Source organism: Cynocephalus volans, chromosome 8, assembly GCF_027409185.1.
Source record: "Cynocephalus volans isolate mCynVol1 chromosome 8, mCynVol1.pri, whole genome shotgun sequence".
Taxonomy (NCBI): Eukaryota; Metazoa; Chordata; class Mammalia; order Dermoptera; family Cynocephalidae; genus Cynocephalus; species Cynocephalus volans.
Window position 1 is genome coordinate 128,702,297 of NC_084467.1, and position 16,020 is coordinate 128,718,316.

The window sequence follows — 16,020 nt, forward strand, 5'->3', positions numbered from 1 at the left end:
CTTCTCACCACCCCACTGTTGCCATCCTGTTCCACAACTTGTTATGTCTCACTAGATCATTCCAACAGAAGCTTCCTCTATTGTTCCCCATTGTCTGTCCTCAACACAACAGCCACAGTTATTCATTTCAAACCTAAGATGCATCATGTTTCCCCTCTACCCAAAACCTGTCAAGTGGTCTCCCATCTCACTCAGACTAAGAATCACAGGACTCCACAGTCCAGGTCTGTACCACACTCTGACCTTTTCTCGCCTACATGCTCTGTGCTCCAGCCACATTGGCCTCCTTGCTCTTCCTCAACATGCGGAGCACACATCTGCTTCGGGCACTCTGCCCAATTCGCTCGCAGAAAGCATGGCTTGCCGCCACCCTTTCTTGAGTCTTTGCTCAAATGTCACTTTATCACATTAGAGAATCTGTCTTCAACCACACCGCATAACAAAGCAATAACCCCTCTCCCAAAGCATATCATATCCCCATGCTGTTTTATATTCTCCATAGCACTTGTCGTTCAGCACACACACATTGTTTAGTTTCACCTCACTAGAATTTAAGCTTTGTGAAGTTAGGGACTTCTTTTTTTCCCCTTATTATATCCCAGTTTCTAAAACTGTGCTTGGCAAGTAGTTGGAGCTCAATATTTTTATTGAGCTTAAGTAAATAAATACATACAGGCATTCCTGAATTTGTCCAGGGACTATATCCTTAAAAAAAAAACAAAGGTTTGAGATGGTCCTGCACAATTATAATGTCTAAATTTTAAGATAAAAGCATTTTCAATAGTGCAGGAACTAATTTAAATCTATTTTGAAAATTGCATCGATGTTACAACCTTCTGGAAGGGCATTAATGTCCTACATAGAAAGCTGGTAGGCGCCATCTAGTGGCAAAAAAGACCCACACTCGTGTTACTTAAATTTGTTAATAACAATTGAAAATGTAGTCCCTGATCCAAAAGCTTATTAACTCTATGGCAATAATAATTTTGATAGCAACAAGTCCTCAAGTATGAATTTTACAGAATATATTGAATTGAGAAAACACAGTTCCATTTCTCCTAAATTATTAAAAATGCAGTCCAATTTCTTCTAAATTATTTGACTCATTTTTACTTATTAATTTTTATGTGTTTTCGGGGATTTGACTTCTTTTGCTCCTCTTTAGTTTTCTTAGTTTTTTTCCTCTACTTATCTTTAAACTCTTAAGTTCACATGGTTTTGGCCTAGGCACTGAGTGTGTAATAAAATGAAGTCTCTATCTTTTGGGAGTTTATATTCTTAAAAAAACACACCTATGAGGGGAAACATAACAACATGAAGTTAGGTATGAACTGAGTACTGAAAGAACATGCCAAATAATGTAATCATCTCTTCAGGCCAGATTTCTGAAGCCTGTTGAATCTTCATTGTTGTGTGTACTTCCATTAGAGGAATGAATATTTAGGAGACTTAGTTTGCCATTTTTCAGAAAGTGGCACATATCTTTGGATAAACATGGAAAAACTAAGATAGAAAAATATTCATGTCCATGAGTGTTGATAGCAAAGACAAAAAATCAAGTCTGTCTCTGATTGTTATAGTAATGTTCAAAAAGCCAGGTCTGGTCAGTTCTTTGGTAAATTAAAGCAGAAACTCCTTAGTCCACTTTGGAATTCTGTGATCTTTCCAGTCCTGAGTAGCTGGGGTGGAGCCGGGAAATCTTTGTTTGCCACCAGGAGTCCTGAGCAATATCAGACAAGCGAGGAAAGGTGGTGAGAGAGGCCCAGGAAGGGGACAGATTCTGGATGCCGACACTCAGATTAGTCCCTGGCCTTTTCACATGGAAGAAGACCTTGTCTCAGTAGCTCCAGAGAGCAAAAGTTGGACCAATGGAATATGACAAGAAAGCAGATTTCATAACAACATAAAAAAAAAAAAAATTCTAAACAGTATTTTTTTTTCCCAAAGAGATCAAAGCCTCAGTTCCTCATTAGTGTATGGGTCCAAGCAGAGGCTGGATGATAACTTGCCAGGGATTTAGTGAAGCTAATAAGATTCTCTGATCCTCTGGAAGACCTTTCTCTCTGCACACGTGGAAATCCTTCCTACCGTTCAGTGCTCAATTCATGCCTTTCTTTTTTGATCACTGCAGCTTGACGCCATGTCTCCTATCTCTACCTATCCTATCATTTTAAGTACAGATCAGTACTTATTTCATGCTGCCTGTGTTAACTTTTTTCTTCATGACATAATCTTTAGCTCCTGGAGTTAATGCTAAGCTACTTGAAGACAGGGAACCACATCTTATAACTGTTTCCCTGTTGGCCTTGCCATTTGACCTCCATGGGTGAACATTAAATGTTTATGGTGGGGAATGGTAAAAAGGCTGCCCAGTAATTGCCTTAGCTGGCATCTGGGCCTGAGATACTCAGCCTTAGTCTAGGTTTGGTGGAAAAATTCTTCATGTAGATGGTAGAGAAAATAAAATATTTGTTAACATTTGTTCCCTTGTCAAAATTAGAAGCAACTTTTAGATGTAACAGTACTAACTTCCCTTTTGAGTTGTGCTGTTTTTCATATGCCTCATATTTCTGGAAGCTGCAGAAATTGGTAATAACAACAGTTGGTAGAATATTACTTACATTAAAAAAAAACAAGTTTTCTGTTATTTATGTAGTTATTTTAGAGTTTTTCCTTCTGCCTAGGTATTGATTTTTTCTTTTCTTAGTTTGCAGGTAAATATTTTCTTTGATGTAATACTTTGTATCTTTTTCTTGAGAAAATGTCTTTACACATGTTGATGTGGATTTTGAATAGTTTGTTATTAAACTATAGTATTCCATATGCTTCTTCCATTTTTTTTCTAAATCATCTTTCTTCTGAAGATATATTTATATAACTTAGAATTTCATCCTCATGAAATGATGATATATAAAAAGGAAATGCTAACAGGATTAGTAGACTTTGTATGTTCACTAGATCTAATTTCTTTGACAATCAAGCGCTGTTTGTTTTATTTGGACAGCCAAAATTCTATTTAAATTACTTAATAGACTAGATGGTTTAAAGACTGCCTATAGTACATTAATTGCTTACTTGAAAATTAGCAAATTTAGCGTCCATGACATTAGTACTATGTTTAATATTTCTAAAGGATTAACAGCTCTCATTATGCTAGCTGAAGAGACAATATTGGATACTTTGACTTGTAACTAAAGAAACATTGTTTCATTGCAATTGTGGCAAAGAACGCATGAATTTAGGTTGTATGAATTTGTCTTTTGTAGAGTATGCTGAATTTCTGCATTGCAAAGGAAAAAAATTTACAGATTTTGATGAAGTTCGCCATGAGATTGAAGCAGAAACAGATCGAGTGACTGGAATGAATAAAGGCATTTCCTCCATACCCATTAATTTACGAGTCTATTCCCCACATGGTAAGTAAAATAATAAGTTTCCAAATTCTTCTCTCAAAAATTTTTACTACATTAATTAAGATATATTATTTGTGTAGAAGGTACAAATGGTGCTGTATTTCTAGTACAGTGCTTGGATACTGCCATTAACGGTATGGTTCCAAGGGCTCTTAGAATATTTAGAGATGCAGGAGGAAAAGACTTAAAAAAATAAGAATTGAGTTAATCATTAAAAATTTTATTTTATTTTCATTATAAACTTTTAGAATTTGGTAGGGGTATGCATGAAAACTTCCATTTTTAATATCTTCAGTCTTTTCAAAAATCATAGAGATACTTGGTACTATGGTTGAGTCTTCCCCTATTGAATTTCCATGTTGGCCTATATGAGTATATCTATTTATTTTCTTTCTGAGGAATAAACAGTGAGTTTTTCCCCCCCATCCAGTCAGAAGAAACTTATAAATTAGACAATGAATTCGTGATGTATGATGGGAGATAGCCTTTATTCTGACCAAATTTTAAAAAATCATAATTTTAACATTTATTTGTACAAATTTACGGGGTACAGTGTGTTGCTTCAATACTTGCATATACTGCACAATGATTCACTGAGGGAAGACAGCATAGTTTTGTACCAGTTAGTCCACCTCTTTTCCTCCTGCCTGCCCTCTCTCCCTTCCCAGCATCTGATAACTATTATTCTACTCTCTACTTCTATGAGAACTGCTTTATTTTATTTTTTCTTTTAGATTCCACATATGAGTGAGATCATGTGGTATTTGTCTTTCTGTGTCTGGCTTACTTCATCTAAAATGATAGTTTCCAGTTCCAACCATGTTGCTGCAAATGATAGGACTTCATTTTTTTTTTTTTTTTTTTTTTTTACAGCTGAATAGTATTCCATTGTGTACATATACCATACTTTTTGTGTTTTTTTAATCCATTCATCCATTGTTGGGCTGTTGATTCAATCTCTTGGCTACTGTGAATATTGTTGCAATGAACTTGAAAGTGTAGGTGTCTTTTGATATATTGATTTCATTTCTTTTGTGTTTATACCAAGTAGTGGGACGGCTGGGTCATAAAATAGATTTATTTTTAGTTCTCTGAGGAAACTTCATACTGTTTTCCACAATGTCTGTACCAATATACGTTCCCACCAATAATGTAGGAGAGTTTCTTTTTCTCCGCACTCTTGTCAGCATTTGTTATTTTGTCTTGTATAATAGCCAATCTAACTGAGGTGAGATGATATCTCAGTGTGGTATTGATTTGCATTTCTCTGATGAATAGTGATGTTGAGCATTCTTTCATGTACTTGTTGACCATTTGTATGTCTTCTTTTGAGAAATGTCTATTCAGCCCCCCTTGCCCATTTTTCAATCGGATGTCTTTTACTATTGAGTTGCTTGAGTTCCTTGTATATTCTGGATATTTATCCCTTGTAGGATGCATAGTTTGCAGATATTTTCTCCATTTCTGTTGATCATTTGCTGTGCAGAAACTTTTTAGTTTGATGTAGTCCCGTTTGTCTATTTTTGCATTAGTTGCCTGTGCCTTTGTAGTCTTGTACAAAAAAAGGACTGCTCCGTGCATGTAGCATTTCCCCTGTGTTTTCTTCTAGTAGTTTCATAGTTTGGGGTCTCAAATTTAGATCTCTGATCCATTTTGAATTGATTTTTGTTTATGGTGAGAGATTGGGGTCTAGTTTCAATCTTCTGCGTTTGGATATCCAGTTTTCCCAGCACCATTTATTGAAAGGGCTGGCCTTCCCTTGTGTATATTTTTAGCACCTTTGTTGAAAATCAGTTGTCTGTAAGTGCATGGGTTTAATTCTGGGCTATCTATTCTGTTCCACTGGTCAATTTGTCTGTTTTTATGCCAGTACCATGATGTTTTAATTGCTTTGGCTTTATAGTATATTTAGAAGTCAGGAATGTGATGCCTCCAACTTTGTGTTTTTGTTCAAGAGTGCTTTAGCTGTATGGGTCTTTTCTGGTTCCATACAAATTTTAAGATTGTTTTTTCTATTTCTGTGAAGAATGTAATTGGTATTTTCATAGGGATTTCATTGAATGTGTAGATTGCTTTGAGTAATATCAACATTATGATGATGTTAATTCTTCCAACCCAAGCACGTGGGATATCTTTCCATTTATTTGTGTCCTCTTCAATTTCCTTCACCAACGTTTTGTAATTTTCATTGTAGAGGCCCTTCACCTCCTTGTTAAATTTACTCCTAAGTATTTCATTTTTTTGGTAGCTATTTTGAATGGGATTACTTTCTTGATTTCTTCTTTGGCTACTTCGTTGTTGGTGTATAGAAAGGCTATTAATTTTGTGTGTTGATTTTGTATCCTGCCACTATACTGAATATATCTATTAGTTCTAGTAATTTTTTGGTGGAGTCTTTAGTGTTTTAAATGTGTATGGTCATTTCATCTGCAAATAGGGATAGACTGACTTTATCCTTTTCAATTTGGATGCCCTTTATTGCTTTCTCTTGCTTTATTGTGCTGAGTGAACTTTCAGTACCATCTTGAATAAGTGTGGGGCAATTGGGCATCCTTCTATTATTCCAGATCTTAGAGGAGAACTCTTTGATTTTTGTCTGTTCAGTATGATATTAGTTTGGTGTTTCTTGTATATGGCCTTTATCATATTGTGGTGCATTCCCTTTGTCCCTAATTCGTTGAGTGTTTAGACCACGAAAGGGTGTTGGATTTCATCAAAAGCTTTTTCTGTGTCGATTGAAATGATCATTTTTTTTCTTTCATTCTGTTGATGTGATGTATCACGTTTATTGATTTGTATATGTTGAATCATCCTTGCATTCCTGGGATGAATCCCACTTGATCGTGGTGGATGATCTTTTAAATATGCTTTTGGATTTGGTTTGCTAGTGTTTTGTTGAGGATTTTTGCGTCTGTGTTCTTTAGGGATATTGGTCTATATTTTTCTTTTTTTGTTGTGTCTTTTTCCTGTTTGGATATGAGGGTAATGCTGGCCTTGTAAAATGAGTTTGAAAGTATCCCCTCCTCTTCAAATTTTTGGAAAGTTTCAAAATAATTGGTATTTGTTCTTTTTTAAATGTTTTGGAGAATTCAGCAGTGAAGGCATCTGTTCTTGGTGTTTTCTTTTTTGGGGAGATTTCTTATTACTGCTTCAATCTTATTACTCGGTATGTCTGTTTAGGTTTTCTAGTTCTTCATGATTTAACCTTGGTACATTGTATGTGTCCAGGAATTTATCTATTTCTTCTAGGTTTTTCAATTTGTTCACATATGGTTGTTTGTAGTAGTCTCTTATGGTACTTTGAATTTCTGTGGTATCAGTTGTAATATCCCTTTTTTTCATTTCTGATTTTATTTATGTAGTCTTCTCTTTTTCTTCATTAGTCTAACTAAAGGTTTATTAATTTTGTTAATCTTTTTTGAAAAACCAACTCTGTTTCATTGATCTTTTGTATCTTTTTTTGATGTCTAATTCATTTGTTTCTGCTCTGATCTTCGTTATTTCTCTATCACTGAAATGGAAACGAAAAAAGAGTGGGAGTAGCTATACTTATATCAGATAAAGAAAACAAAAAAAGATAAGGAAGGTCACTATATAATGATAAGGGGATCAGTTCAACAATTCTACATAGATACATACCCAATATTGGCACACCCAGATATGTAAAGCAATTACTATTAGATCTAATGGAAGAGATAGATTCCAATGCAATAATAGTTGGGACTTTAATACCTCACTTTCAGCAAAGGGCAAATCAGCCAGAAGAAACATTGGAATTATTCTCTATGCTAGGTCAATTGGATTGACTGGACATTTATAGAACAATTTCATTCAACAGCTGCATAATCCACATTCTTCTCAGTATGACATGGAACATTCTCTAGAAGAGACCATATGTTAGGTCACAAAACAAGTCTCAACTAAATTAAAAAAACTGAAGTCATATCAACTATCTTGTTTGACCACAATGGAGTAAAACTAGAAATCAACGATAAAAGGGTCACGGGAAACTGTACAAATACATGGAAATTAAATTCCATGCTTCTAAACAATGAATGGGTCAAAGAAGTAATCAAAAAATTCCTAGAGACAAATGAAAATGAAAACACAACATACCAGAACCTATGGTATACAGGGAAAGCAGTTGTAAGAAGAAAGTTTATAGCAATAAATGACTACACCAAAAAGGAAGACTTCAAATAAACAATCTAACATTACATCGCAAGGAACTAAAAAACAAGAACAAATCAAACCCAAAATCAGTAGAAGGAGAGAAATAACAAAGATCTGATTAAATTTTTAGTGGGGCAAATTTTTATTTCTAATCCTCTCCCTAGGTCTGTTGCTTTTAAAACAGAGAATGAATGACATAGCTCAGTTATGATTTCCCAAGGGGACTTGGTGCCAACACTATTGTATACAGAGAGGACAATAGCTAGGTTGGGCTGGAGTCAAATTGTCACTGATTATGCTTGCACAGTCTATTCAGTAAAGTCAGGGCACCATGAATGGCTAATAGCTTTGTAATAGACTGAGTGGCTAACTTTTGTAAATAAATATGATGCTTTTGAAGCAAAGGGCAAATCTTACTCTAAGTAAGAATTTTATACCATTTGAAAAGCAATGTACAAGACTGGCAGACAGCATATGTATTTGTTGTTTGGTGTTTTAATTATAAGCCCCTAGTTACAGATATGACAGCTCTGAGGAAACTGTTAGGCATACACATCAGAGCCTTCCAAATTATGTTAAAATGATCATTTGACATAGCACAATCATATCATAAAAACAGACAAAACTACCAAAGCCATTTTGTATTTCTGTGCTTTTTGTTCTACACACTTGGGTTGGAGTCATTCAGATACACAACGTGTAAAGTGCTAAGTGACAAATGATTCTGCATTGTTGGTGTCTTTTAGCATTGAAGGTGTATATATGACTCTTTTATCCATTTCACACAGTGTTAAATCTAACCCTTATCGACCTACCTGGAATAACTAAAGTGCCCGTGGGAGATCAGCCACCAGATATTGAATATCAGATCAGAGAAATGATTATGCAGTTCATCACAAGGGAAAACTGTCTGATTTTGGCTGTTACACCCGCCAACACTGATCTTGCAAACTCAGATGCACTGAAGCTCGCTAAAGAAGTTGATCCTCAAGGTGAGTGTGTGACCCTTAAGATGGGAAGGAATTAGCTTAAAAGGTCGAGAGTTTTGGTATATTTAAAGGTAAAACAAATTCTCATGACTTGATTTTATTATTAATACAATTAGCCATTATTAATGTTAAAGCTTTTGTACTTAAGATGCTGAAAGAAAAAGAGCTAGTAAATACAGTTAAAATCTATATAAATAAATGTAAGATTAACTGAGATCTAAGAAAATAGACATTTCTAAGCCTCATGGACTATATATTTTAAAAAGTCAACAAAATAAACTTCTGGTACAGAAGAATTCAGTGTACTTAGTTACTATAAGAGTAACCAGAATATATTCCCAGCGAAGAATCTGAATTTTCTTGTTTGTTTTGTTTCTTTAAGATAGGAAGCTCTTTTAGTTCAGGTAAGATATTATTTAGCTTATACTTATGTGAGATGAATATATATTATAAAAGCAAGGATTTATCTGTTATTGTTATTTCAGAATCAAGAAAACTCCTTTCCTTATGCTGATATTTTGGGTTTTTTTCCCCTCTGAGCTGAACAATGACAGTTTATTTTCAGAGACCCCAGTGATGGGCCTTAATGTGTGTCTTTACAGAAATTATGAAAGGGTACTCAGTATGTCCTTTCAATATGGAGATGAGTGTTCTTCACTTCTAGGAATTTTTCTTTTTTTCATAATTAATTGTCCTCATTTTCTTTGTTCTCTTTATCTGTAATTCTTATTATTAGCATGCTAGAACTCCTGGATTAATCCTCTTTTATCAAAAAAATCTCTCTCTTCTATTATCCATTTCTTTGTCCTCCTTTTTGCAAGATTTACTCAACTTTATCTTCTGATTCTCTAATTAATTTTTCATTTCTGATATAATTTTAAAAGCTGCAACAGCATTTTCTTATTTTGTGAATGTTATTTTTTAAAATAGCATCCTGCTCCTGGTTTCACAAGTGCAGTATCTTTTCTCAGGATTTTAATGAGAGCTTTCTGAGGCTTTCCTTTTGTAATCTGCATTGTCTCTAGGACTGTTTTTTCTGGTCATTTGGCTTGGTCTCCATCTTTGATGTTAAAGACCTTTTTCATATGTTTGGCCATCTTTTGCTGCTTGTTCATATATGAGAGTAGAGCACTGAAAAACTGATGTATGTGCATTAATGGGATTCATTGGCTAGTAGGCTTTCCCATAGGGTAATTGGGCTGAGACCTTGCCATTTTATTAGGAGATATCCTCAGCTGTTAGATTCTATGAGTATTTTGTCTTGAGCTGGTCTGGTAGAATCCTGATTTCCACTGTTCTTGGAGCCACAAGGAAGATCGGAGTTGGTGGGTCAGGAGGCAGGGTTGGGAGAGGGTGTTTCTCACTATTAAGTATGTAGACATTTAATTAATCCCTCTGTTTTCATACTGGCATTCCTGAAGATCTTCTTGATCCAAAATTCCTATGGTTCAACTTCTTCTGTAAGTACATCTGCATTATTCTGCTGAGGTTGAGGAAGGGTAGCTGTGTGGTTGTGCAAGATGAGGAAAGGGGTCTGGAGATCTAAGAGTGTCTATGAGCCTTCAGCTAATCTTTTTTTTTCGCCTCTCCTACACCCTGGCCTTGGTATACTAATTCTTGAGGCTTTCCAAAGTTCTGCAGTGGTAATTGGTTTTCTTCTTTTTGGCTTCCTCTAACTTCCCTGAGATTAGGACTTGGAACAAAACAGGTAGAGGCTCCAGATGGCGAGGTGAAGATCTTCATCAGGATTCACTCTCCAGTATCAGTGACTCAAAATCCAGATTATGGGCTGGGACTGGAGTCTGGTTATAAAAATGATAGTCAACCATCCCTGTCTTCACAGCCTCCTTGTCCCACAGGAGGCTGGGCTATGGGACAGCCTTTTGTTTGATTGGGACAGAGATAATCCTTCTATCAGTGAATTATAGTGAGTGCAGCATGATCACATTCCTGAAAAGTCCTCTCTTAATCCAGATAAAGTTTCATGGAGGAGTGTGAATGATATCACCTTGTCCCTGATTCTTCTTTCATCCTCCTTGGTTCTGCCTCCTTGAAATCGGTTCGTTTCTCAGATAGGCTGTCCTCACAGGTGACAAGATGTCCTCACAGGTGGCGAGATGGCTGTGGTTGCCTCTGCTTCACATCCTCACAACTTCCAATCTAGTAAAAGAAAAGCTGATGGAGAAACTTTGATTTGTATAAACTATGAATTTTATTTTAAAAAAAGCTAAAGTAAAATTGGCCAACTAGTATATCCTGTAAATCATCTGCAGTTCATTCTTAAGATTGATTTAACATACTCATGTTACATTTCACCCCTTTTGTATAGATAGGGAATATTAATAGGCAGTGACTACATCTCATTCCTCAGGCTCTTCAAAAGAATATTCAATTATAAACCTAAATTACTAACTCTCGTGTGATTGCAGATCATTAGATGGGAGCAATTAATGTTAGTGGAAAGAGTAATTAGTTGCCAGAAAGTAATCAATCTTTACAATCTCACTGTAAATCTCACTTTACAATCTCATTGTAAATACCAATATTTGCCATAAATCTGCATCCAGAAAGTTAAATGAGATTTTTTTTTTTCCATCATAGGCCTGGCTTTGTTTACAAGCTCATTTTTATTAGGTGCCACTTAGAAATTGTCATGTGATTGTTCTTGAACTTACTGAAAATGAACCTCATTTCTTGTCATTAGACATTAGAAGATCATTAGAACTACTGCTCTATCATAGATAGAACCTCCCTATTTTTTGTATCCTGTATATAATAGTCCTGAGAATAGATTTTTAAAAGTTTGATAGGATACTTTGGCAGAAACAGAGAAAAGATTCACTGCCACCGTGTGCCACCTCCTCCTCTACTGACTCTTGGATGGTGGTTGCTAAGGAGAACAGATCTGCCCTGAGGGCTCTTACTATGTATGGTTCTCAGGTTAGTTACTAAAAGTTCCTTGCTGATTTCAAGGTTTATTATTTGTTTTTGCATCCCAGTTTTAATTCTCAAACTTTAAAACCTGAAAACTATCTGAAGAGTTTACATGGTGATCTGTCCTAAGGCTTTAACTGGTCTTGGAAGTCAGTGAGGCTATGAAAGAAAAGGGTGAATTCTTGCTCAAACTAATATGGTTCACATGGAGTATTTTCATTAGTGGGAAAAAATTAAAATAGAGAAAGGAAGGAGCTGTAGACTCAAAACAGGACTTAGTGCAGCTCCGGTTTAGAATATGGCACATAGGTATAAAGGATGTGTTGTAATGGTGCAGATAGGTACTTTCATGTATGCTTTTTTGTCCCCCTAGTCATTCTTTAAACAGTTTTCAAATATCTGATTTAAAGGTCTAGTTTTCCTTATATTTGCAGTTCTGCCAAAAAAAAAAAAAAAAAAAAAAAGCAGTGAAATCAACTTTGGTTATTTGAGTGTCTTGCTTAATTCTACATATTTATGAACTTCCCAAATTTCCTTCTGTTATTGATTTCTATTTTCATTCCATTGTGGTTGGAGAATATACTTTGTACATATAAAAATACATGCATATTGTCTATTTTATTTAGCTATGTAGTTACCTTTACCAGTGATCTTTATTTCTCTGTGAGAGTTTTTGTTTGTCTGGAAATGTCTTAATTTCTCCTTAATTTTTGAAGGTGAATTCTTAGTTGATGGTCTGTTTCTTTCCTCACTTTGAGCATGTCATCCTACTGCCTTCTGACCTCCATGGTCAAAATTCAGCTGTTAATCTCTTTGAGGATCCCTTGCACATGAAGAGTCTCTTCTTTCTTGCTGCTTGCATGATTCTCTCTTTGTTTTTATCTTTTGGCAATTTTTAGGTGTGAATCTTGTTGAGTTATCCTACTTGAAGTTTGTTTAGCTTCTTGGATGTGTAGATTAATGTTTTTTCATCAAATTTGGAATATATTCAGCCATTATTTCTTCAACTATTCTTTCTTATCCTTTTTTTCTCTTCCCTCTCTTTCTAAGATTCCCATTATGTATAGGTTGTTATGCTTGATAATGTCCCACAAGTCTCTGAAGCTTTGTTTATTTTTCTTCATTCTTTTTTCTTTCTTTTCCTCAGACTAGGGAGGAATAATCTCAAGTGACCTTTCTCCAAGTTTTCTGATTCTTGCTGCCTGCTTAGATCTTCTGTTGAATCTATGTAGTGAATTTTTTATTTTAGTTATTTTAATTTTTATTTCCAGAATTTCTACTTGGCTCCTTTTTAAAAAAAAATTCTATCTCTATTAATATTGTATATTTGGTGAAACATCATTCTCAAACTTTCTTTTAATTCTTTAGATATAATTTTCTTTGGTTCTTTGAACATATTTAAAATAGCTGATTTAAAGTCTTTGTCTAGTAATTTCAATGTCTGGGGTTCTTCAGGGACAGTTTATATTAACTGCATATTTTCTTGTGTATGGGCCATACTTTCTTTGCATATCTTACAGTCATACATATGTATAAGATTTTCAAAGGCTGTTATGACTATCTCCTTCCCAAGCTTTTAAGTTTTCTGGTCAGCTTCTTTTTTTGCCCCAATTCATATCTCTGCCTGAGGCAACTGCAGTGTTAAACAATTGCCACTGATTGTTCTGAACAAATGTTTCCTGGGGAAAGAGACTGTTCACACTGAGTAAGCTCTGAGTCATGTCAAATAAAGTAAAACCATATGAATGAGGCTTTTAGGGAACTGCTAGACAGGTTAAATAATTACAGTTCTCTGAAAGTGGTATTTTTGATGTTCTCTGACCCCATTCTGTCCCCTCCAAGGGTTGCCAGGCTGCTGGTTTTCACCATGGTCATGGGGTTTTTGGTTTTCAAGGCTACTGTAGATCTGAGGAGAAGGGGATGGAAATTGGGCAATTCAAATACCACACACCTTATCATTCTAATTTTGTGATTCAGTTGTTTTTCCTTGAATAAGTGCTCCTCAGATTGTTGCAAGCCTTTGGTTGATTTCCAGAGTTCTGAAAAAGTTGATTTTGACAATTTTGCCAGTGATTTTCCTTATTGCCTTTATGGAGAAGCCTCTTCAGAGGTCTTTATTCCAGCATTCTCGCTGATATCCCTCATTCTGATCTTATACAACTATAATAAACAGAAACTTTTCATATAAAAGTCAGTTGAATTTGGATGGTGAGGGCAATCTGGTTGTGACATGTGTTACTTTCTTGGTCTTCAGGATTGATTTGGCTGGCTAGTATATACTTCCTGAAGTTTTGTCCTTGGCTAAAGAGGATGACCTATTTAGATAAGAGAGGATCATTCTTTATTCAAGCATATCTGAGTTAGAATCGTATCCACTAAAGTACATAATTATACAGTTTTCTGAAAAGTAGTCTATTTTAGGCATTAGCTACTTTGTACTATATTAAACCTATTTGACGCAGGACGTTTTTACCCCAGCAGGACTTGGGTATACTTGTTAGTTAGTTCATTAATTTGTTGTTCACCAGACATTTATCAGGCATCTGTTGAGCCAGCAAAGTGCTCATGGTCAGTAGTGTAAATTTTATGTGCTGGACCACCCAGTAGGACCCTAGACTACGTAGGTGCTAAGTACATATTTCTGATTATTTTATTGACTCTCCACCATTTTTAAAAATATCATATTTGTTTACATGGCATCTTTTCTTATGTGCAAGGCCACAGAAGTTACCAGATGATCAGCTTTCTAAAATGAACATTTTCATGTTTTTGGGTATACGATTTGGCTGCAACATATATTAGTTCAAGTGAAATGAGTTGTGTAGTAACACTGTGTGTCATATGTTACAATTCCAAGTATTCTGCCCACCAGATGGTATCACTCTTGTATAATATAGGTAGAAATGAGCCTGGAGAGGTTATGGAGCTTGCTCGGTGTCAAATAGCTGGTAAGTAGCAGAAGTATATAAGCCCCGATGTCGCAGATGCCAAAAGTGCTAGATCTTTCCGTGATGTAATCTCTCTCTCTTGCACCCACTGTGTTTTAAACACTTTATTCAGTGATAATCATGAACGCATGTTAGAATTTTTGAAAATTGTATTGAGACCTGCATGATGAAGTTTTATGGTACTAAACATGGAGAAACACTGTTCAGGTTACACTGAATTAGGTTTTGCTTTACAATTCTCTTGTAAGGCAGAGATTTATTAGAATATTTCTGTACTAATCTGTATGAGAAACAGATCCCATGACACACTTAAAGACTGATCTTCTAGAGCAAATATGCTAGGAAAAAAATTGGTTTAGAAGAGTTCGTGTTTACATTCTCACACAAATGCTTCTTGATTACATCCCAAAAGCACTCGGTGAGCTCTGTCTTCAGTTGGTTTAATGTGATTTTCACTTTTGCATATCAGTTTTTAATATAGCTACATCGTCTTAACGAATTTTAACTAATTTTAAGAGATCTCTCTAGTTGCTTGTTCCTTTATTAAATAAATAATGAATGAGCACCTCCTACGTGCCAGGTACCATTCTGAACATCATGAATACAGTGGCGAACAAAACAAAATTATTGGCCTTCTGGAGCTCATATTCTAATGGGGGAAGCAGACAAATAACAGATAAGTGATTAATTTAATGTCAGGCTAGTATCATGTTAGGTGCTCTGAAGAAAAACGAGTGCTGTGAAGGAATATAAAGCAGGATAAAGGGAGAGAGAGTGATCGGGAATGTTATTTTAGGCAGATGGTCTAAGGAGGCAGAATTTGAGCAGAGAACTAATGAAGTCAGGGAACAAGCCCTGGTAATATCTGGAGGTAGAGCATTCCAGGAAAATGGGACAGCAAGCACAAAGGACTGGGAGTGGCACTGGCTTGACATGTTGAGAAACAGCAAGGAGGCCATTGTGCGGGAGCTCAGCGAGCAGACGAGAGTAGTAGGTTCTGCATTCAGAGAGGTGGGCAGGGCTGGATCTTGTGGGGTCTTCTAGGCCATGACAGACATTGTATATTGTCCAAAGTGGGATGAGCAGCACTGGAAGGGTTTTTTTTTTTTCTTTTGAGTGTAGAGAGACAAGATCTGATGTATGTTTTCACAGGTCAATGTGGCTGCTGTGAGAAGAAAAGAGCAAAGAGGGGCATGAGTCAGAACAAGAAGACCAGTTAGGTTATGCTATCAAAGAAGCCCAGTGGGGAGAGAGATGATGGGGTTGTAATAAGAGAAGAGTGGCACTAAGGGAAGAAGCTGTCTGAGTCAAGATTTATTTTAAAGGTAGAGCTGACAGAGTATACTGATGGTTTGCTTTGTGTGTGTGAAAGAAAGAAGTCAAGGATGATTTCAAGGGCTTTAACCAAAGAAACAGGTTAAATGGTGATGCCATTTACTGAGATTGGAAATATTAGGACAGGAAAAGGTTTGGGGGAGGTCAAGAGTTTTATTTTCGACATGTAAAGTTTAAGATGCTTATGTAACACTTAAGTGGTGATGTTAGATATAAGAGTCTAGACTT

General features: G+C 35.7%; 1 protein-coding gene across 1 annotated transcript in view; it reads left to right on the forward strand.

Moving 5' to 3' along the window:
* The window catches only part of DNM3 (dynamin 3), a 483,214-nt gene that overhangs the window by 103,224 nt on the left and 363,970 nt on the right, over nucleotides 1-16,020 (forward strand). Inside the window, exons 5-6 of the mRNA XM_063105911.1 lie at nucleotides 3,267-3,416; nucleotides 8,375-8,578. Of these exons, the coding sequence (XP_062961981.1) occupies nucleotides 3,267-3,416; nucleotides 8,375-8,578 (354 nt within the window). The remainder of the gene's footprint in view (nucleotides 1-3,266; nucleotides 3,417-8,374; nucleotides 8,579-16,020) is intronic.